At 38.8% G+C, this 25042-nt stretch overlaps 2 protein-coding genes across 2 annotated transcripts in view; both read right to left on the bottom strand.

The window, feature by feature from the left end:
* Nucleotides 1-258: 258 nt before the first annotated feature.
* LOC133611639 (cell cycle control protein 50A-like) lies at nt 259-19193 on the bottom strand. Its single transcript, XM_061968614.2, has 7 exons — nt 18729-19193; nt 10324-10446; nt 4383-4490; nt 3734-3821; nt 3456-3599; nt 1886-2095; nt 259-805 (listed from the first exon to the last, which is right to left on the bottom strand). The coding sequence occupies exons 1-7, from the start codon at nt 18975-18977 to the stop codon at nt 612-614; spliced, it is 1116 nt and encodes a 371-aa protein (XP_061824598.2). The 5' UTR covers nt 18978-19193; the 3' UTR covers nt 259-611.
* Nucleotides 19194-23584: 4391 nt separating this feature from the next.
* The window catches only part of LOC133611280 (filamin-A-interacting protein 1-like), a 56131-nt gene continuing 54673 nt past the window's right edge, over nt 23585-25042 (bottom strand). The window contains exon 6 of the mRNA XM_061967976.2: nt 23585-24712. Within this exon, the coding sequence (XP_061823960.2) occupies nt 24548-24712 (165 nt within the window). The 3' untranslated portion in view covers nt 23585-24547. The remainder of the gene's footprint in view (nt 24713-25042) is intronic.

Here is a 25042-nt window from a genome sequence, read left to right as displayed (position 1 = left end):
CCAACACAGTGCATAAACTCACAACAAATTACACACCTGCAAATCAGTCTGACTTCTGCTGTTGTCGTATCCGTGATACGCCGATAGGGAGAAGTTTTTATTAACACAATGAGTCGGGTGTGTTTTGACCTCCACCGAACCCCTAGGGTTCGATCGAACCCAGGTTAAGAACCACTGTTATAAGGGCATACTTCCTACTTGCCGGTACATGAATGCTTACAAAGACAGACAACTTGACAAAAAAAGACAATCTGAAAGTGAGAGGTAAGTCAATGTAATATATTAGTACATTCATCAGGAGTACATCTTACAGTACAGGAACATGGACAAAACCTGGGATATAATACATACATCCTTCAATAATCAAGCCATTCGCAAAGCTCTGTGCTAACATAGAGCACGTATACTTTAGATAAATAGACCCTTTTAAAAATAAAAACATTTGCAGCAGCCAACTTGAAGCAGTCAAGACTCAGGCGTTAACTTTTACCTTCAAACACAGCTTTGGATGACAAACGAGACAATTCTTGCATAAACATACAACATATATTTACAGTGTATTCAAGCTAAAACCGTCAGGCAGTCCGGAAGGGACACTCTGCAGGCAGGAGTTAGTTTGGAATGTCAGCGCTGTTGTTGCGGGAGTCATATTTATGGTGAATGATGAGCAGAACCACACCCAGGAAGAAGCAAATGGAGCCCACAGTGATGTACGCGATCCCCAGGAAAGGGTTCTTGCCTCCCATCCAGGAGATGGTGCTCAAGATCATTCGCTTGCGTCCATCAAAGCTGAGGACAGGGTAATCTGATTACAAAACGTTAAAGGAATATGACCACAGTTTAGATAATAAAGCCATCATATACTCATATTGTGCACATTTTAGAAAGACCTAATATGAGAACAATTATGCCTTTAAAATGTAATGATAATAATTAAAAATGTTATTGTTCGTAGAACTACACTGAGACATACTAAGAGCTTATATTTGGGTACATTGTGAGTGTACCTTGTGTTTTGGAAAGTAGTAGGCTTAAGGCATGGGCTACGTCACAATATTAATTGCAGCCTCCTGCAATAGATCACGATATGTTATTTGGTATGTAAATAATAATAGAACCATTTCAAAACGGGTTTTTTCATTAAAATCTTGCACTCTCTCGCCATTCTTGATTACCTCACGAGAACTCTGAATAAATGTTTATCCTTTTCGCGATTTAAACGGCTCGTACAGCCAAAAACAACGCAAGCATAGGGCATTTTTCTTCGAGTAAGGCTAAATGAGCCTTAGTACCTACAGTATTGAGAACAGACGTTGGCTTGACCGCCACCCTTTATTAATGGGCGGGAAGTGAGCCGGACGTGACGTCATTTTTAATCCAAGCAATAAGTACCATTTTGTGGTCCTTATACAGACACCATAATAATACCCGTATGTTGAAGCACAGTACGTCAGCCGTAATGTGCCGACAGTCCATCAAGCAGTGTGACTGTATAGCTTACCAAAGTCGTACTAAAACATTTTGACGTGTAATGTTCTATATTCTTAATGAAACATCAAAGTTTTGGTGTTGCTTGCTTACCATACTTGCTAGCGTCCTTTATTGACCTGCAGTCCGTAAGTATTTCTTATGTATGGCTGCCATCTACTGGTAACACTTACTATTACTCCTTGTATCACATAAAATCAGTCAGTAAGCACAACCAGAATTATTACATACACAAGGAGCACAGGGTTTTAAGGCGTATTGTCGAGTTTTGAGAAATTACAGGATTTTAAGTGTGCTTTATAGTCCGAAAAATACTGCATATAAATCAAAAAATACAATACTTAAACCCAAGTTGGCGCCTGTTTGCAAATGTGCTGGCTGTGGCTGTAAAGGATACTGTAGGTGATGTCCAAGACGTATCTGCCGCTAGCAAGGGTTGGGGTTGAGCTCTGCTTTTTTTGGATGATCCTATAAAGCTTACGGAAAGTGGGTAAGGCAGCTGTGCGCATCCACACTATGAAGTCTTCATTGATAAAGCCATTGTTGTCGTCGTCATCTGTATCAAGCTCAAACACAGGCTTCCTCCAATTCAATGGTTTGGAAGTACCTGAGAATGAACAACATGTAAATAGTCTTTAGCAAGGTCCCAGGTGAACCGGAGGAGCCTTCCCCAGGTCACAGGTTACTGATACACAAACCACCGATTACGCGCACATTCAGTCCAATAGACAATAGTCTCCACTTAACCTGAAATGCATGTTTTTGGAAAGTGGGAAGAAACATGAGTACCTGTAGTTAGGGCTGGGCGATATATCGATATGCGCGATATATCACGGGTTTGTCTCTGTGCAATATAGAAAATGACTATATCGTGATTAACTGCGGGCATTAAACTACATACTCTCCTTGCTCTTTCCGGTCTCTCCTTCTCATAGACAGACAAGCGCACCTTCTTACACACGTCACATACTGTAACGTCATACGTCACATACGTATACGCCCTCCCCGAGCAGAGAGGTAGAAGCATGGCTAACGTTAGCTGTGATGCTAGCGGAGTGGTGCGAGCGGTAATACAAGAGAAAAAAGGTGCGAATTTGGTAACAAATGAAGGAATAATTTATTCCCAAAAAAAACAGCAGGGGGTCCATCGTCTGGCGGTGGTTTGGCTTCAAGTGGGAATATGTCGAACAGACAACCGTAATTTGTCAAGTGTGGGGCAAAAGCGTTGCTATAAAAAGTAGCATTACTGCTGTAACAAACAGTTCAGGGTGTCCCAAGTTACCGGAGTGTGTTAGGTAAGGAGGAGGAGTTTTGTCCCTCCAGAGTTGCCGTAAGACTGACGTAGGGTGTGTGTGGTTGTGGAAGGAGGTGTGTGATGTTGACATTAAAGAAGCGGTGGCTACCGAACCTGCTCCAATGTCTCCCGTTTATTATTTTATTAGATAAGTACACTGTATAGGCGAACCCAGGACACCCGGCTACACTGCTAATATGTAGCATCATTTGAAAAGTCACCCGCTAGACAATGAAGAGTGCTTTCTTCGCACGTCAACATCTCCGTTCGGTGCCACATGCCCACACCATCAAACTGCCAAGGCAAACATTTCCAGATCAACACCGTATAAAAAAATAGTGATTTTTTCTGTTGTGATTTCCTTCTCTGCATGAAAGTTTAAAAGTAACATATATTAATGCAGTATGAAGAAGAATGTTTTAATGTAGACACATAGAATCATCATACTGCTGTGATTATATGCATCAAGTGTTAATTCAAGGCTAAGGCAAAATATTGAGATATATATCGTGATATGGCCTTAAAATATCGCGATATTAAAAAAAGGCCATATCGCCCAGCCCTACCTGTAGTACACCCACACAAGCACAGACATAACATGCAAATTCCACACGGGATAAGCAGTGAACAAATGATGCCTAAACAACAAAAACACACATTTGGGTAGAATCACCTTGAAAAGCGATAGTCAGATTGCTGTTTCCACCAGGATTCCTGAACTTGACGTGCTTGTCTGTCCACCAGGCGATGCCCTTCTTTACCAAAGGGATTTGGATTCGAGTACCGTTAGACTCGATATGATAAAGAACCAGAGAGTCTGCAAAAGATTAAAAACATTTAAAAGAAACATGTCTTGCATCATCAGTGCTGCTCTGCACTAATAACATGGACAATAGTTGCACATTAGTAGCCATACTTATTGAAGGAAAATATGTGTTCCACAGTTCTCACCATTAAAGAGGCTGTTAGCGATGGCACCACAAGGAGCAATGGGCTGACCCTCGATGGCATGGTATGGCTCACATTCCTTGCTGGGACTCTGTGAGTGTCAAACAGACTTACATTAAAGCAGTGGTTCTCTTTTTTCACCATGTACTACCTTAGAACAAACTTGGCTCTTCCGAGTACTCCCATAATGATCCACATTATATTTATGTATTTAATATTTGTTTACTTACTATGGTACATTATTTATTCACTGTTCTGTTACAAACAGAGAACAAGGAAATGGGATAAAATTGCTACGATATGAAAAGGGGTAGGATTAAATGAACTTTGCTTCTTCCTACTCCTTTTCGGATGTGCTGTAATGAAACAACTCAAGATATTGTATCGTATGCATGTTTGAAATAAACTGAACTGAACATTAAAATACAATAGTGTAGTAGGCTCAAGTATTCATTAAAAACAAGTATTTTTAATATTTTAGCCACATTACACACAGTTTGAATTTAGGAAAATAAAGCATTGTACTGTATCATGTGTATTTTTGGCGTACCACTAAATAGAGCTCACATACATGCAGTACATGTACTACAGTTTGAGAATAACAACGCCTTTGTCATATCACAGATTCTTAGAAAAATCATTTCATGTATACCTTTAAAGCCAAACGGTCGCCATTGAGCTGGCTGTCATCCCTGGATTTCACATAGCGTCTGTGGTTCTGATAGAAGTTGGATAAGCCGTAGTACATGAAGACATTGCTCTGGATGGGGAGAACACAATGTTATTGACAGTAAAAGCTATGTTATTTATAGTTCTGAAAGGATTTTGGGAAAGCAGCACATTCTTTAACCAAACTTAAACTACTGTGTTATAAAATGTTTCTAATAGTAATCTACTTTATTGCATGGATAAGATTAGCATCACATCCAAAGTATGAATAGACTAAATCGGACAAGAGCAATTGCCACAATAACATGCACACTTAAAATAAAAAAAGCTAAAGAAGATTGCTACAAAAAAAATGCCAAAAGCAAACACAACTCTCCTAAAACACATGAATGCCGCAAGTTCACAAAACAAAATGGACGTTAACTGAACTACAAGGGCCGCCAGACCTGAATGATATCTGCCTCTAAAGACATGTGTGAGATGAGATGCCCAGAAGAAAGTTGCCAGAATGAAAATGCATATTTTTTCTTAGTCTTTGTTAAACTCTTGGCCATAAAATGTAGTTGCTCTGTAATCCATCCATCTATTTTCTACCGCTAGTCCCTTTTGGGGTCGCGGGGGGTGCTGAAGCCTATCTCAGTTGCATTCGGGCGGAAGGTGGTGTACACCCTGGACAAGTCGCCACCTCCTCACAGGGCCAACACATATAGACAGACAACATTCAAACTCACATTCACACCTCTGTAATACTGTAAAATATTGCAGCTAAAGAATTTAAAAAGGGATACATCACTCAGGTCTGGCACTCCTCGTAGCCTAGCTAACTTTCTAGTAGCCTGGCTAACTTCCTAGTAGCCTCGCTAACTTCCTATGGTGCGTTCCATTTGTACTGGAAAGTCGGAATGTCCGAGTTCCTTGTCGGAATTTCAACTAGAACGCCTTTCGAGGTCGGCTTTTCAACTCAGAAAGTCAGAACATTCTCACCAACCCTGAGTTTGTTTCAAAGATGACTGCTCTGAATGTAAACAATGATGTCTGCTTCTATAATATCTAGGGATGGGAATCAAAAAACGGTTCTTGTTCAGAACCGGTTCCCAGTGTATAAATTCCCTGGAATCGCTTGCCATTTTGTTAAGCGGTTCTTTTAACGGTTCTTCCGGGTGGGGATGACATCATTGCGCAACGTGCGTAGTGACGTCAGAAACATGGCGACACCGGGTGGAAAAAGCGCACCTAAGTTTGCCGACATTTTACTAAAAAAATTGCAATAGCGAAATTCCAAGGTTGGTACTTTATCAAGAGGACATACGAGCACTATGCTGAAACATTTGAACATACAGCATGCAATGAATGTCTCGTTGTGAACCGTGCCAATCTCATTCCAGGCAGCAGCAGTCATCTGATGTAAATATAACAAGCACTAATACGTCTATAATGTTAATGCTATTCCCTGTTAAGTTGAAATAAATGCCTTCTCATTTAGATGAGCATGACGAGACATATTCTGACTGGTTTGGAGGCGGGCAGTAATGGCTCCAGTTCACGTCTGTCGCAAGCTTTCACCGCTGAAGGGAAGAGTACCACTCAGCCAGGAACGACGAATGTCACAGAGCAGTGACAAAGTGTGTGGTCAAAGCTTACAACAATTTGCCACATAGATGCTCATTCGGTAGGTGAATGTTCAATTGAAGTCGGAGAAAACTCGCATGTTTTACTTTAACCACATTTTTTCTCAGTCATTATATCATACAGGTGGAACTTATGAAATTAGAATACTGTGTAGAAGTCCATTCATGTCAGCAATTAACTTCAAATGTGACATTAATATGTGATATTAACTCATTAAATGCAAAGTGACGTAAGTCAAGTCTTTAATATAATTTTGATGATCATGGCTTACAGTTTACAGTACACCACATTTTCTGAGATTTTCAATTTAAGGTTTTCATAAGCTGTAAGCAATAAACATCAACATGGATGTTTGAAATATCTAGTGTTGCATGTTATGAGCCTGTAATTATATTAGTTTCACCTTTTAAATTTAAACAAACCATTGCACGGTAGGCTTCACGGTGGCAGAGGGGTTAGTGCATCTGCCTCACAATACGAAGGTCCTGAGTAGTCTTGGGTTCAATCCCGGGCTCGGGATCTTTCTGTGTGGAGTTTGCATGTTCTCCCCGTGACTGCGTGGGTTCCCTCCGGGTACTCCGGCTTCCTCCCACCTCCAAAGACATGCACCTGGGGATAAGTTGATTGGCAACACTAAATTGGCCCTAGTGTGTGGGTGTGAGTGTGAATGTTGTCTGTCTATCTGTGTTGGCCCTGCGATGAGGTGGCGACTTGTCCAGGGTGTACCCCGCCTTCCGCCCGATTGTAGCTGAGATAGGCTCCAGCGCCCCCCGCGACCCCAAAGGGAATAAGCGGTAGAAAATGGATGGATGGCATTGCACGGTATATTTTCTAGATAGATGACAAAGATTCTTAAAAGTTTTAAAAATATTACGAAATGTTACAATCTTGTGTAATTTCCACTTGTTTTATTTTGTTAAATTCTACAGAATTTATTTTTTTAATGTAGTTTCAAAAGATTTTTTCTATGCTATGTGCCTCTTAAGGCCTCACTGTTGGCTTGTAAAACCATGTTAGCTAATCTAAACCAAACAATATTGATGCTAATCCATCTTTTTCTTATCTTTTTTTCCAAATTAGAATCGACAAAAGAACCGTTGAAGAACAGAATCGTTATGCAGAACCGAAAGTGGAATCGTAACCGGAAAATCTTATCAATTCACATCCCTAATAATATCTGTTATTAACACTTCTGCCATTAATAATTCATTGCTGTACATTTATATATGGTAACGTCACCACTGTGTAAACTACGTTTATTTCATGTGGTATATACGCTGTACATCGCTAGCAATAGCATCTGTGTTTCCTCTTCATCCACCGTGTTTGAAGCTTACAGAAAGAGTCCATATTTTACCATAAGTTGTTTATATTCAGACAAGGCAAGCACAAAAATAGCTTTCGTGGATGTGGCCATCTTGATTTCCCACATCATAACTGGAACGCTCAAAACTCAGCTATGACGCGCCGACTTCCAACTTCCGAGGTAACTGGAACGCAGCACTAATAGCCTGCTTAACTTCCTATTAGCCTCTCTAACGTCCTAGTAGCCTGGCTAACTTACTACTATCCTGGCTAACTTCTGTTTTGTCCTGTGAACTTGCAACAATTTGGACATGCACATGTTTTGAGGTGTGTGTGTGTGTGTTTATTACAGATGCAGCATTTTCATTTTCGTTTGTTTTTATCATGGAACATTTGCATGTATTATCAGTGATGGGTAGTAACAAGCTAAATGTAGCTAAGCTACGTAGCTTAACTACATTTTCCAGTAGCTTGGCAGTAGCTTAGCTACTTTTTTAACACATAGTTTTTCCTGTAGCTTAGCTACGTTTAGAGCCAAGTAGCTAGGTAGCTTTCATCAAAGTTACAAAGAGAGAAACTGGACTGGAAATTCAGGCCTCCCCCCACAATATGGCGAAAACACAATGACCTGGATGAATGAAAACATCCATACATACGGAGAAAATACACGATGATTGGTAGGTGTTCGTCAGAGAGGTCCGATAATGGCTTTTTGCCGATATCCGATATTCCGATATTGACCAAACCCTTTATTACCGATACCAATATCAACCGATACCAATATATACAGTCGTGGAATTAACACATTATTATGCCTAATTTGGATAACCAGGTATGGTGAAGATGAGGTCCTTTTTAAAAATAAAAATATAAAATAAGATAAATTAATTAATAACATTTTCTTGAATAAAAAAGAAAGTAAAACAATATAAAAACAGCTACATAGAAACTAGTAATTAATGAAAATTAGTCAAATTAACTGTTAAAGGTTAGTACTATTAGTGGACCAGCAGCACGCACAATCATGTGTGCTTACGGACTGTATCCCTTGCAGACTGTATTGATATATATTGATATATAATGTAGGAACCAGAATATTAATAACAGAAAGAAACAACCCTTTTGTGTGAATGAGGGAGGGAGTTTTTTTGGGTTGGTGCACTAAGTGTATATTGTGTTTTTTATGTTGATTTAATAAAAAAAAATAAAAATAAATAAATAAAAAAACGATACCGGTAATTAAAAAAAACGATACCGATAATTTCCAATATTACATTCTAAAGCATTTATCGGCCGATAATAACATTCGTATGATGTGTCACAATTGGCTCATGTTCGAACTGGCCAATCAAAGGCAAGATAAGTGGAAGAGTGGCCGTGCGCGACCCGAGGGTCCCTGGTTCAATCCCCACCTAGTACCAACCTCGTCATGTCCGTTGTGTCCTGAGCAAGACACTTCACCCTTGCTCCTGATGGGTGCTGGTTAGCGCCTTGCATGGCAGCTCCCTCCATCAGTGTGTGAATGTGTGTGTGAATGGGTAAATGTGGAAGTAGTGTCAAAGCGCTTTGAGTACCTTTAAGGTAGAAAAGCGCTATACAAGTACAACCCATTTATCATTTATAAGGCGGGTCATCGAAACTAGTAAGCAAAATCATAACAGTCATGCATTCATGTCACATGACAATGAGGGATTCAAAGGCAGAGGGACGCTTCAAACTGACTACTCAAAAAAAAAGAAACATACTTGAAAATGGCAGAGGAATTATCTCCCGCAGATTTGATTTTTCCTTCAGTGATGAAGATGACATGCAGGAAACCCACAATAATGCACGTCCTTGGTCATACTTAGACAAATGTATGCGTTTAGAGAAAACAATGCCCAAAACCTTAGTTATAGTTGTTTTTTTTCCCTCAAGATATATTGTTTTTTTTATACTGTAGGTAGATAAAATTAATAACCTTATAGGGGTGGGCCAAAGAAAAGACACACTAAATAAATAAATATAGTGGGGTGCGGGGACACTTAGAGGTAGTTGTAGGGTGACCCCAGCTAGTTAATAGTAACAGACTCTTATTGGGTCCATATGTACACTCTCAGTTACATTAACATTGATATTATACATGTGGGCCCATAATTATAAATGCCGTTAAATGTAGCTTTGATGTAGCAAACTACTTTTGCCGCGTAGCTTGTAATGTTCCTTGCTACCTACTCAGTGGCCTAGTGGTTAGAGTGTCCGCCCTGAGATCGGTAGGTTGTGAGTTCAAACCCCGGCCGAGTCATACCAAAGACTATAAAAATGGGACCCATTACCTCCCTGCTTGGCACTCAGCATCAAGGGTTGGAATTGGGGGTTAAATCACCAAAATGATTCCCGGGCGCGGCCACCGCTGCTGCCCACTGCTCCCCTCACCTCCCAGGGGGTGATCAAGGGTGATGGGTCAAATGCAGAGAATAATCTCGCCACACCTAGTGTGTGTGTGACAATCATTGGTACTTTAACTTTTAACTTTTTACAATTCCCTGGGGATAGCTTCCCCTGTAGCTTAGCTACATTTTAATTGGAGTAACTTGTAGCTTAGCTTACTACATTTTCCAAGTAGCTTGCCCATCACTGTTTATTATGTACTTCGTGCTATGAATACGCTGTGTTTGACCTCCATGTGTGTATCTAAGGTGACAGCAATTCAGTGAGTAAGTCAATTGTGCTAGAAAGGCAAATAATGTTAAGAATAAACACCACGTCAGGGTTATTCAAGTAAACAACAGATAACCTTCAGGGAAGGACACATCTTTTAAAAGTAGAAAAATCAATGGTAAACCTTTTTATTTCGCACTAAAATTGCAGGTTAATGGATATTTCCTGTCCACACAGCTTTTACTCCACCTTGATTGCACGACGAAAAACACTATCAATACTAAAACTGAGACATTTATAATTCATAGGGTGCATGTAGAGTGGAGGACTGGTAAAGGAATTGGACTCACCTCGAAGGGCTGCTCCAAAGTAAAGTTGACAGAACAGACACAGGGTGGCGCAGTGCTGTTCCAGCTGTAGTTTTTGGCACAGGTGTAGCATGGGCTTGATATGTCCACACCAGTGTAATCAACCTGGTAACAGAAGAAAATAAAAATCACATTAAGTATATAAAGTGGTACCTCAACTTAAGAGTCCACAAACTTAAAGGGGAACTGTACTTTTTTTTAGAATATTGCCTATTGTTCACAATCATTATGAAAGACAATATCACACGTCTTTTTTTTTTTAGGATTTTAAAGATAATGAAAAAACGCTTGCAATATGCAGCTAATGGGAGTCACCATTAAGTTAAAAGTTAAAGTTAAAGTTAAAGTACCAATGATTGTCACACACACACTAGACTAGGTGTGGTGAAATTATTCTCTGCATTTGACCCATCCCCTTGTTCACCCCCTGGGACGTAAGGGGAGCAGTGGGCAGCAGCGGTGCCGCGCCCGGGAATAATTTCTGGTGATTTAACCCCCAATTCCAACCCTTGATGCTGAGGACCAAGCAGGGAGGTAATGGGTCCCATTTTTATAGTCTTTGGTATGACTCGACCGGGGTTTGAACTCACAACCTACCGATCTCAGGGCGGACACTCTAACCACTAGGCCACTGAGTAGGTGGCCTAGTGGCCAAAGCCCTCTAAAACAACTTCAAAACCCTCCATCCACGTTTTACAGTATTTACACGCTGCAAATCTATATATAATGTAGTAACAGACACGAACATAACAATATGTAATATGTACCATATTTTGGTCATCATTGCATTCGGTCTCCCTAGAGGGGGGGGGTTACCCACATATGCGGTCCTCTCCAAGGTTTCTCATAGTCATTCACATCGACGTCCCACTGGGGTGAGTTTTTCCTTGCCCTTATGTGGGCTATACCGAGGATGTCGTTGTGGCTTGTGCAGCCCTTTGAGACACTTGTGATTTAGGGCTATATAAATAAACATTGATTGATTGATTGATTGATTTTATGCACAGTCGGAATTAATTCTTCGGCACATTTATTTCCGTTTCCATAGCAGCGCACTTCCGACTTTGTGCAACTAATTTGTTTCTACCCCCGGAATCAAACGCAAATGTGTTTTCTAATCATGGCAGACTTGGTAATAGAGAACGAAGAAGACTATTTTTGGACAAATGAGGATTCACAACTTTCTCTTTTTGAAACTAAATATACGGAGGATGAACGGCTGCTTAAAGAAGCCAGCACGAAGAAGAGGCTGAAGCATTGGAGGAGACGGAAGCCGAGAGAGAGCGTCATTGTCAGGCTGCAAATCTGGAACTTTGAGCTAAGCTATGCCGAATTAATTGATTGCTTACCCAAATCAACTGGAAACATCCCCAGCCATTTGGACCAAACGGACAACTGTCCATCGAGTAAGTCACTATACTATTGATCATGATACATGCAGCACATCATCATACACTACAGTGCATACGCTGTCGAGCTAGCTGTGTACAAACAAAACATGAAATGTGGGCTAATACTTTACAGCATGGGTGTCAAACTCTGGCCCGCGGGCTAAATTTGGCCCGCCGTGTAATTTAATTTGGCCCTTGAGGCAATATCAAATTAACATTAGAGCTGGCCCGCCGGTATTATACAGCTGCGGTGCCTCTGTAACACCGCATTCACCGCTAATACTCATACTTGCCAACCCTCCTGATTGTCCCGGGAGGCTCCCGAATTTCAGTGCCTCTCCCGAAAATCTCCCGGGGCAACCATTCTCCCGAATTTCTCCCGATTTCCACCCGGACAACATTATTGGGGGCGTCCGTTTTTCCTCCATACAAACAGTGTGCCGGCCCAGTCACATAATGTATGCGGCTTTTCACATACACAAGTGAATGCCAAGTATACTTGGTCAACAGCCATACAGGTCACACTGAGGGTGGTCGTATAAACAACTTTAACACTGTTACGAATATGCGCCACACTGTGCACCCACACCAAACAAGAATGACAAACACATTTTGGGAGAACATCCGCACCGTAACACAACATAAACACAACAGACCCCTTGCAGCACTAACTCTACCGGGACGCTACAATATACACCCCCGCTACCACCAAACCCCGCCCACCAAGTTAATGTTGATATTTACCTCAGAAGGCTGCAAATAGAAAAGAGGCATTCAATTTTTTATTTAAATTTTATTTAATATACCATTGATATTTTTTCGTTTGTTTTTTGAAAGTTGATTTTGCACTATTAAGTTATATAAGCGTTGCTTGTTCCATATTCAGTGTTAAAGCAAATCCGTGGAGCAAACTGAGCAATAATTAACGTTTTATTCATGCACTTTCTCCTGCTACTTCGAGGCTTGAATGTCTGATTCATTCATTATGGTTATTTTATTTTCAAATTTATTATTAGCCTGTGGAAAAAGTTTATTTTGATATTTACCTCAGAAGGCTACAAATAGAAAAGAGGCATTCCATTTTTATTTACATTTTATTTGATATGCCATTGATATTATTTTATTATTATTATTATTATTTGAAACTCGATTTTCCATGTCACGATAAAGTTATATAAGCCTTGCTTGTTCAATATTCAATGCAAAACTTGTTTTGGTCCCTATTAAAAGGTTCATTTGTTCAACCTTTGCCCGCGGCTTTGTTCAGTTTTAAATTTTGGCCCACACTGTATTTGAGTTTGACACCCCTGCTTTACAGGTATTGTAGTATGTGTTCATGTTTTTCAGTCAGTACAAATTGGTGTTCTATCGCAGTGTTGTGCATTACAAACTCAAATGTGTCACGTGCTGACGTAGAAGCTTGCTTATTTTAGTTAGCTTTTACGGCTAATACCGTAGCACGCTGATGTGTTAGAGCGCTAGAAAAAGACTTCCGCTGGGTTCGCTCTTACGAATGTTGCTACAGCTTGTTTATTATTATGGCTGCAACAACTAATCGATTATAAAAATATTGGCGATTAATTTAGTCATCGATTCGTTGGATCTATGCTATGCGCATGCGCAGAGGCTACTATTTTTTTTTATAAACCTTTATTTATAAACTGCAACATTTACAAACAGCTGAGAAACAATAATCAAAACAAGTATGGTGGCAGTATTCTGTTTTTTTTTCTCAATAAAATACTGGAAAGGATAGAAATGTAGTTTGTCTCTTTTATCCGATTATTAATCGATTAATCGAAGTAATAATCAACAGATTAATCGATTATCAAATTAGTTGGTAGTTGCAGCCTTGGTTATTATACAGGTTACGGAACGTAAATTAAGTATTGATGACGGTTTTTGAATGCATTTTTAAAGTGATTTAGAGGTAGGATGGATTGCTCTTATTAGCTGCATTGGTAGCCACCAAGAACGAGACGATTTTTGCATGTTAGAATTAGGGCTGCAACAACTAATCGATTAAAATATTTAGTCATCGATTCGTTGCATCTATGCTATGCGCATGTGCAGAGGCAAAAAAAAATGTTTTTGTAAAAAAAAATGTTTTTATTTTTTTTTATAAACCTTTATTTATAAACTGCAACATTTACAAACAGCTGAGAAACAATAATCAAAACAAGTATGGTGCCAGTATTCTGTTTTTTTTACTCAATAAAATACTGGAAAGGATAGAAATGTAGTTTGTCTCTTTTATCCGATTATTAATCGATTAATCGAAGTAATAATCAACAGATTAATCGATTATCAAATTAGTTGGTAGTTGCAGCCTTGGTTATTATACAGGTTACGGAACGTAAATTAAGTATTGATGACGGTTTTTGAATGCATTTTTAAAGTGATTTAGAGGTAGGATGGATTGCTCTTATTAGCTGCATTGGTAGCCACCAAGAACGAGACGATTTTTGCATGTTAGAATTAGGGCTGCAACAACTAATCGATTAAAATATTTAGTCATCGATTCGTTGGATCTATGCTATGCGCATGTGCAGAGGCAAAAAAAATGTATTTGTAAAAAATTGTTTTATTTTTATTTTATTTTTTTTTATAAACCTTTATTTATACACTGCAACATGTACAAACAGCTGAGAAACGATAATCAAAATAAGTATGGTGCCAGTATGCTGGTTTTTTTCCAATAAAATACTGGAAAGGATAGAAATGTAGTTTGTCTCTTTTATCCGATTATTAATCGATTAATTGAAGTAATAATCGACAGATTAATCGATTATCAAATTAATCGTTAGTTGCAGCCCTAGTTAGAATGCAAAAAAAAACAATACCTTTTGTCTTTGTGTCTCTCATAATGATTGGGCATGATAGGCAAAATGCCCCCCCAAAAAGTGCAGTTCCCCTTTAAGAGTGTTTGAGATAAGAGCTGTCTCTTGGCTAATTGCAATGCTTTAAGGTACAAGCTAACATTTTAGATACAAACATCCCTGCCATTAAACGGCGTAGCAAATGTCACAGTAAACCCTGTAAGATTTGCCAAAACATCTGGTGTTACTAGCTTATAGCTAGAGGTCGAAATATAACTTTGTTTTTTTACCATAGGAAGGAAACAAGATACTGCAAAGAACAGTACAAAAAAAAGAATGATATTCATTGAATTAAAGAAAAGAATCATTAAAAACAAGTCGTTGACTTGGCAAAGCAATTTCAGCGTATTACTGCTAGTCTGCACCGTACTGAAGCAGAATGAGTAACGTGGTATCTCAATTTAGGAGTGTTTTAAGATTAGAGCTATCTTGACTATTTGTTATGCCTTAAGTTCCAAGAAATGTTTTTTAGTTACAAGCATCCTCGCCATTAGTTGGCATAGCAAATGTCACAGTGAACCTCGTGAGGTCCGGCCAAAACATCTGGTCTTACTCGGTAGCATTAGTTTATAGCTGGAGTTTGACATAACTAGGGATGTACAGTATGAAAAATGTATATCAAGTTATTGTCACCAATATTATCACGGTTATCATTATCATCACAATATTGTTGAATGTGCTCAAAAAGTACTCGAGCACTTTAATGACAAAGTTGTACAACAACTACACAAGAATCACTTAACTTACCACTGTAATTACCGGACTACAATACTCTTCATTCAATGACTGTAAATAATGTAAAAACAAGAGTATAAAAAAGTCATACTGTTTGTTCATACTACTGTCACTACTCAACTGCCAAAAGAACTGTAGACACCTTAATATTTATTACTTCCTATACTTTATATACTGTGTATATTGTATATACTGTTATACTAATTGATATTGCACTGGTACTGTATGTGACTACTGTACTTTTACTTGTACTGATACTTCTACCGTAACTACTGGGACTTATTGTGCAACTTATTGTCTTGTAATTAATGTACATCAGAGCTATTCAAATTGTTGTATTTGTTTGTATTTAGTGTATTAGATTCAGCAACTAGTGTTTGGATCCCACTGTACGCAATATCTGAACAGCATGGAAAAAAGCATTTCACTGTGGTGTACTCTGCATGTGACAAAACAAAAACCTTGAACCTTGAAATAAATAACCACACAATATATATTTTCTTGACAGAAGAAATGTAATATTATGATATTGTTCTGGCTAATTAAAAGCCGTATTACTTACCACACAATATATATTTTCTTGACAGAAGAAATGTAATATTATGATATTGTTCTGGCTAATTAAAAGCCATATTACTTTTTATTTGAGTGTTTGAATATGTTTATCTTCTTCCATTTTCATTTTGTAAAAGATTTTAATGATGAAGCAAAAAACAGGTGGTGGGCATGTCACGTCCGGTATATATATATATATATATATATGCGTGTGTGTATATGTATGTATGTATGTATGTATGTATGTACTACTCAAAAAAAAAGAAACATACTTGAAAATGGCAGAGGAATTATCTCCTGCAGATTTGATTTTTCCTTCAGTGATGAAGATGACATGCAGGAAACCCACAATAATGCATGTCCTTGGTCAGACTTAGACAAATGTATGCGTTTAGAGAAAACATTGCCCAAAACCTTAGTTATAGTTGGTTTTTTTTCCTCAAGATATATTGTTTTTTTTATACTGTAGGTAGATAAAATTAATAACCTTATAGGGGTGGGCCAAAGAAAAGACACACTAAATAAATATATATATATATATATATATATATATATATATATATATATATATATATATATATATATATATATATATATTATACACACACCCACATATATGTGTGTGTATATAAATGTGTAAATATGTTCTAAGACAGCATAGCCTGTAAGTTAAATGTGCAAAATTGAATATCCTGGTTGCTCAGACAGTAATGTGTTTATACAACTTTAGATAGGGGATGTCCGTGTTCTCTTTTAATGGGGAAAGGGGTTAATGTCGGGGCGGTATAACTCGGTTGGTAGAGTGGCCGTGCCAGCAACTTGAGGGTTCCAGGTTCGATTCCCGCGTCCGCCATCCTAGTCACTGCTGTTGTGTCCTTGGGCAAGACACTTTACCCACCTGCTCCTAGTGCCACCCACACTGGTTTAAATGTAACTTAGATATTAGGTTTCACTATGTAAAGCGCTTTGAGTCACTAGAGAAAAAGTGCTATATAAATATAATTTCATTCAATTAAATAATGTCTCTTGTATTTACGTTAGCATTGAAGCTAGCACTAGCTTGCACCTCCGGTAAATGAGCAGTGTCACCGCTCTGTGAGTTTATCAAAGTGTTATCAATCGCGGATGTACGTAGGGTTGGGCCTATAAAACAACATCAATGTATATGGCAATAGAAACGTATATGATATCAATAAAAAATGTGTTGGATAACTATATATTTTTTGGTCGGAAGAAACCGTAAATTACGAAGCACGATTTGTTGCATGAACAAAGGCACTTGTGCTCTGGTAACCTAGCAAAACAGGAAGTGATCACTGCGCAATGGGAGGAACACGGTAACTGCCAGTTATCAACTTTCATGTTTATTCTCTGCATGGAGTGAGAAGAGAAACTAAAAATGAGTGTTGCAGAGAGCGATTACATTTTCTATACAACAGGAACAGTAATGTCCAAAACATGGCAGTTTTTTTTCATTGTTTCTTTTTTTTAAACTCACCCCACTTTTTTTTTAACCCTCTTCCATTCCCTATTCGGGGATACGAGAACAGGTAGAAACTAAAGTGTATGACTGTATAAATAAAATGAATTATAAAATATAACAAATGTGCTGCCAAATAATAATTTGGTCCGATAATATTTAAATAAGAATTTGTGCCTAACATAAATTCCCTTCCATACTTTAATAAGAATAACAGACCAATTTTAATTTACACTGTCGTAACTTCCTGGCACTAAACCTCAGATTTCTTTGTTTTGTTACACTTTATTAAGCACTTTATACATTTACCTATTTTAAAGAGATCGTTGTTACGTGTTCAATGTGATTGTAGAATTTTGTTTACATTGAATGAGTGTTTTCCATGGTTGTGTTGACATGTATTTTCCTTTCTGCCTTGATAGCTGAGGGGATATAATCAGAGGAAGGTTACATTTATATGTTTACATTTCATATAGTTTTCTCCTGGTCCTTATTTTCGTAATGAAACGATCAATATCCATCCATTTTCTACCGCTTGTCCCGTTCAGGGTCGCAGGGGTGCATTCGGGCGTAAGGCGGGGTACACCCTGGACAAGTCGCCACCTCATCGCAGGGCCAAAACAGATAGACAGACAACATTCACACTCACATTCACACACTAGGACCATTTTTTAGTGTTGCCAATCAATCTATCCCCAGGTGCATGTCTTTGGAGGTGGGAGGAAGCTGGAGTACCCGGCGGGAACCCACGCAGTCACGGGGAGAACATGCAAACTCCACACAGAAAGATCCCGAGCGCAGGATCGAACCCAGGACCTCCGTACAGTTTTCAGCCACAAGGCCCTGCCCTACTTTTACGATAATATTAACCATGGGGACTTTTACCACAGTTTATCATTATATCTTGACATTACATCCCTAGAAAGGGGCAAACGGTAGGAAATGGATGTATGGTTGGATGATTGATTGAGTCAATTAAAAAACAATCATCAAACATGACATGAAATGTCACTAACTTGGCAAAGCAATAAATGTACCACTGTAGTAGAAGAATAAGTAAATAACACCAGCTAAGAATGTTGAAATAATATATAAACGGCAGCCATGTGCCAATGCAACTATTTTAAAAAGCTGCTGATGGTGTGTTTGACGGGGAAGCAGTTGGAAGGCAATACAATAGAGGTCCACTCTCCAAGGTAAATACTGTACATAATTAGTACTTTACTTTATACAATTACTGTAGATATTCGTGGTAAATTATATAGTATTTCATACAGTGTTTCTCATTTAAACATTTGTTTTTCTTACAACAGGCACGGTACATATTAAAATGGTGGTGTTCCTTACTTCGAATTCCTTGATGTTATTGGAAGTAACATACAGGCCGATGCCGATTGGGATGAAGATGAGGCCGATGACGAAGAAAGCAGGAAGCACAGTACCAGCTGTCAAAATGGGCTGCCAAGCAGGTAGTCTCTGCTGTTTAAATGCTGTGTTGTCGGGCTTTTTACTTTTCACGGCCCCGGCGCCGCCATGACTCGAAGGACCAGAGTGGTGGCCGTCTTCTTCCTTAGCATTGTAGCTTGACGCCATCATGGCTGCAATCCGCTCCGAGTAAATAATCCTCTGTTGTTTTAGACACGCCTAATAATCCCCACGATAGATCGGAAACGGAAGTGTAAAGCAGCGTGTAAAAACATGGAGGGTGAAAACGTCAAACTATCGAATTTAAAATAGCTGCTTGAGATAGCGTTGACTTTGCTGTGTTTTGCTCAGCGTAATTCCACAAGACAAAGCAGGATGTGTCAACGCCAATAGCATTTTGACACGTCATTATGACGTCATGGACTGGGAGGAAATCGGCTTGTACTCATTTTGAAATAGAAAACACTTTATAACGTAGACTACCCTGGTTATTTGGAAAACTAAAACCATATACAACACATGTATATAAATAACATTCTGATTAAATAATCAATTTTAAATGTTCACTAGGAATTAAAATGATAATCATAATCAGCCCTTTTACAATAGGATTCAAATTAAAATATACAATTTAAGATCCATGTCCATATCAGATGACTCAATGACATCAAATAAATTATAGTCATGATTTCAGAAAACTTTTTTTTTTTTTAAACATAATTTCTTTTGGTGCAATTAAAGGGGTCATATTATTATTAGTTTTGTACATTTAAAACAGTTCCTTGTGGACTACATAACATGTAACTGTGGTTCTTTGGTCAACATTTTGCATAAATTATGGTATACAGACCCCGAGAGGCACAAGCGGTAGAAAATGGATGGATGAATGGACCATTTTCAAACCGCTTTCTGACCGTCTCCTCAGGATGCACCGTTTTGTGGACGGTCTTATTTATGTGCCTCCACATAACAGCGTCTTCTCCCCGCCATCTTTTTTTATAGTTTTTAGCACTTCCATAGCGCTTTATTACTGACAGATTAAGTTCGACTGCAATGGCGAACCCGCGCAAAGCCCTTTGGGTAGATGTATACCATCTATGGATAATCTGCTGACCTCACATTGGGAAACACGTCACCAAATGCAGCAAATTCCAAACAGCTAATTTTCTTGAAGTATCAAGGAAGGCAAGATTATTGTATGTATATAGCTGCACTGCAGCTATATACAAACCCTGTTTCCATATGAGTTGGGAATTTGTGTTAGATGTAAATATAAACGGAATACAATGATTTGCAAATCATTTTCAACCCATATTCAATTGAATGCACTACAAAGACAAGATGTTTGATGTTCAAACTCATAAACTTTTTTTTTGTTTTTGCAAATAATAATTAACTTAGAATTTCATGGCTGCAACACGTGCCAGAGTAGTTGGGAAAGGGCATGTTCACCACTGTGTTACATGGCCTTTCCTTTTAACAACACTCAGTAAACGTTTGGAAACTGAGGAGACACATTTTTTAAGCTTCTCAGGTGGAATTCTTTCCCATTCTTGCTTGATGTACAGTTTAAGTTGTTCAACAGTCCGGGGTCTCCGTTGTGGTATTTTAGGCTTCATAATGCGCCACACATTTTCAATGGGAGACAGGTCTGGACTACAGGCAGGCCAGTCTAGTACCCGCACTCTTTTACTATGGAGCCACGTTGATGTAACACGTGGCTTGGCATTGTCTTGCTGAAATAAGCAGGGGCGTCCATGGTAACGTTGCTTGGATGGCAACATATGTTGCTCCAAAACCTGTATGTACCTTTCAGCATTAATGGCGCCTTCACAGATGTGTAAGTTACCCATGTTTTGGGCACTAATACACCCCCATACCATCACAGATGCTGGCTTTTCAACTTTGCGCCTATAACAATCCGGATGGGTTTTTTCCACTTTGGTCTGGAGGACACGACGTCCACAGTTTCCAAAAACAATTTAAAATGTGGACTCGTCAGACCACAGAACACTTTTCCACTTTGTATCAGTCCATCTTAGATGAGCTCAGGCTCAGTGAAGCCAACGGTGTTTCTGGGGATTGTTGATAAACGGTTTTCGCCTTGCATAGGAGAGTTTTAACTTGCACTTACAGATGTAGCGACCAACTGTAGTTACTGACAGTGGGTTTCTGAAGTGTTCCTGAGCCCATGTGGTGATATCCTTTACACACTGATGTCGCTTGTTGATGCAGTACAGCCTGAGGGATCGAAGGTCACGGGCTTAGCCGCTTACGTGCAGTGATTTCTCCAGATTCTCTGAACTCTTTGATGATATTACGGACCGTAGATGGTGAAATCCCTAAATTCCTTGCAATAGCTGGTTGAGAAAGGTTTTTCTTAAACTGTTCAAAATTTTGCTCACGCATTTGTTGACAAAGTGGTGACCCTCGCCCCATCCTTGTTTGTGAATGACTGAGCATTTCATGGAATCTACTTTTATACCCAATCATGGCACCCACCTGTTCCCAATTTGCCTGTTCATCTGTGGGATGTTCCAAATAAGAGTTTGATGAGCATTCCTCAACTTTATCAGTATTTATTGCCACATTTCCCAACTTCTTTGTCACGTGTTGCTGGCATCAAATTCTAAAGTTAATGATTATTTGCAGAAAAAAAATGTTTATCAGCTTGAACATCAAATATGTTGTCTTTGTAGCATATTCAACTGAATTTGGGTTGAAAATGATTTGCAAATCATTGTATTCCGTTTATATTTACATCTAACACAATTTCCCAACTCATATGGAAACGGAGTTTGTACATGTATACAATTCTCTGCAGCTACCCAACAGAGAAATGTAGTTAAGCTAATCCAGTGTTTTTCAACCACTGTGCCGCGGCACACTAGTGTGCCATGAGATACAGTCTTGTGTGCCGTGGGAGATTATGTAGATTCACCTATTTGGGTTAAAAATATTTTTTGCAAACCAGTAATTATAATCCGAAAATAAAGTGTTGTTGTTGAGTGTCGGTGCTGTCTAGAGCTCGGCAGAGTAACCATGTTATTCTCCTCAATATCAGTAGGTGGAAGCTGGTAGGTGATTGCTTTGTAGATGTCAGGAACACGTCGTGTGAGACAACGATGGTTTGTCGTGATCACAATATGCAGACGACAGCGGGAGGCGGGGTGCAGGTAAAAAGGTATCTAATGTTTAAACCAATAATAAACAAAAGGTGAGTGCCCCTAAGACACGGGTCGGCAACCCGCGGCTCCGGAGCCGCATGCGGCTCTTTGATCACTCTGATGGGCTCAGCAGCTTACTTGCTGAACCCCCCAATTTTCCCGTGAGACTTCCTGATGCGGCTCAGCAGCTTACTTGCTGAACCCCCCAATTTTCCCGTGAGACTTTCTTTCTTTCTTTCTTTCTTTAGTTTATTTCGAACATGAACACACTTACATCATAATACATCACACAATTTCATATCATTTCATTTTACATCATGCCCGAAAAGGAGTAGGAAGAAGCAAAGCTTATTTAATCCTACCCCTTTCCCACTTCAAAGCGTTTACAAATATATAGAATCATTTACTGACCTTTTTATATAATAAAATAACATCTATGAATTAGTATACAACAGTTTTGTAATATGTAATTAATTAATTAATTCAGTCATTATTAACATACTGAGATGAAGAATATCTTATTTTCAATAAGGTTGAAAGTATTTCTCATAATTCTTCTTTTTTGTATTCTGTAAGCACTATTATTTTGAACAACCTCTTAAACTGGATCATATCAGTACAATTTTTAACTTCTTTACTTAATTCATTCCATAATTTAATTCCACATACTGATATGCTAAAAGTTCTAAGTGTTGTACGTGCATATAAATGTTTTAAATTATTTTTTCCTCTAAGGTTATATTTCTCCTCTTTAGTTGAGAAGAATTGTTGTACATTCTTTGGTAGCAGGTTATAGTTTGCTTTGTACATCATTTTAGCTGTTTGTAATTTTACCAAATCACCGAACTTTAATATTTCTGACTTAATAAATAAAGGGTTTGTGTGTTCTCTATATCCTACATTATGTATTATTCTAACTGATCTTTTTTGTAACACGGTTAGCGGATGTCAGTGCCTCTCGCAGAAAATTCCCGGGATATATATTAACCGATTATCACCCTTACAACTGTAATAAGGGCGTGCCATGATGGTACATGATGGTACAACATTTGGCGCCCTCTACAATTTGCATTAACAGCGTGCCAGCCCAACACTTGTTATACAATGTACATCTTCTGCTTGCACACGTATGTGACAGCAAGACATACTTGTTCAACAGCCACACAGGTTACACTGACAGTGGCCATATAAAACAACTTTAACACTCTTACTAATAATGCGCCACACTTTGAACAAAAACCAAACAAGAATGACAAACACATTTCGGGAGAACATCTGCACCTTAACACAACATAAACACAACAGAACAAACACCCAGAATCCCATGCAGCCCTGACTCTTCCGGGCTACATTATACACCCCTGCTACCACCAAACTCCGCCCCCACCCCAACCCCGCTCCCTCACACATCAACCCCCCCACCCCCCCACCCCCCCACCCCCCCCCCCTCTCTCTCTCTGTGCGTCGGTTGAGGTGGGCGGGGTTTGTATCCCGGAAGAGTTAGGGCTGCATGGGATTCTGGGTATTTGTCCTGTTGTGTTTATGTTGTGTTACGGTGCAGATGTTCTCCCGAAATGGGTTTGTCATTCTTGTTTGGTGTGGGTTCACAGTGTGGCGCATTATTAGTAAGAGATGTGTTTAAGGTTTAGAAATGCCTGGGAAAATGAAGCTTCTATGGATCGTTAGGCGCTACTTGGCCTCAAAAGTAGCTTCAGCACTAAAAAGCTATTTGATATAGAAAACAGCAACGTTACAACCACGCTATCGAGAAATGTAGTTGAACAGACATTCCCTGAAAGTTTTAACAAAATCTGGCCATACGTTTTTGAGCAATGTTGCTGAAATAAACAGTCAACCCACTTTTCAGTCATCCTTTCTCTTTGTTCAGCCTTGTAACGTAAAAGCAAGATAATGTAGTTGAAAAATAATAACTAGTTCCTTATCTAATTTTTGACAATTCCTGAAAGTTTCATCAAAATCCGCCCATAACTTTTTAAGTTATTTTGCTAACTAACTAAAAGACAAACAAACCCTGGCAATTACATAACTTACTGGCGGAGGTAAAAACCTTGGCAATTACATAACCTCCTAGCGGAGGTAAAAATACACACAAGAGCTTGATGGATGCCTGGAAAAAATGAGTCCCCAAGCCTGATTAATACTGTATAAGACTAATATTATGTCTGTGCTCCTTTTTCGTCTCATGAACACTTTACATTAAAATATGTTTATTCCAAGTGTTTTTGATAACAAATGACTTTCAGACAAATCAAAACTGCATCACATTGAAATGACAGAAATATGCATGAAAATAGATGTAAGACAATCACACAAAGTAATGACAGTTCTCTTAAATACAGTACATTATAACAATAGTAGAGGTATGTGGTACTGTAAGTGACAGGGAAGTACAAAATAATATACAAAAAATACAGATACAATAATGTTTTAGTTTGAATATTCACTCAATGATACACTGCATAACATTTTTGTTATTGTCTCTGGAGCACCATATAATATTTGGGATGGTTAATCAGCCTTTTCCTCCATTTTGATAAGTACTACTATTCATGCCTATTTTTTTACTTCTATCTTCATAGACTGACTCTCAACCCGTGACGCCGTCTTCACTCCACTCGATATGCCCAGGGAACCAAGCCCTGCTTTCCCTGTTTTTAGGCTCTTGGACATTGGGATGCGGGTCAGTCCTGTACGAGAGGCTTGGGCATCCTGCCCACACTATTTGACAATAGAGAGAGAAAAAGAGAGTACAGTTTCTCAGGCAGGAGGATGAAAACAGTTGGCATTTAAATGGAAATGGAGAGTAATTTATTTTTAAAACACAAAACAGGAATTCTGAATTTCTAAACATTGTAGTTCATTGGAGAGAGACGGAATAAAAATGCAAACATTTATTCATTCTTTCAATCCCAACCCACTCAGCCAGGCAAGCTTTCTGTGTGCTGTTACTGGTGAGAGGCTGTTTTGTGTCAGCCAGGGGGCACAGAGCCCAGTAAATCTGTTTGTGGATGTAAACACTGTGAAACAAATATAAATTACAGCATGCCT

The sequence above is a fragment of the Nerophis lumbriciformis genome, linkage group LG08, assembly GCF_033978685.3.
Source record: "Nerophis lumbriciformis linkage group LG08, RoL_Nlum_v2.1, whole genome shotgun sequence".
NCBI lineage: Eukaryota > Metazoa > Chordata > Actinopteri > Syngnathiformes > Syngnathidae > Nerophis > Nerophis lumbriciformis.
This window is presented reverse-complemented; position numbering and strand designations above follow the sequence as displayed.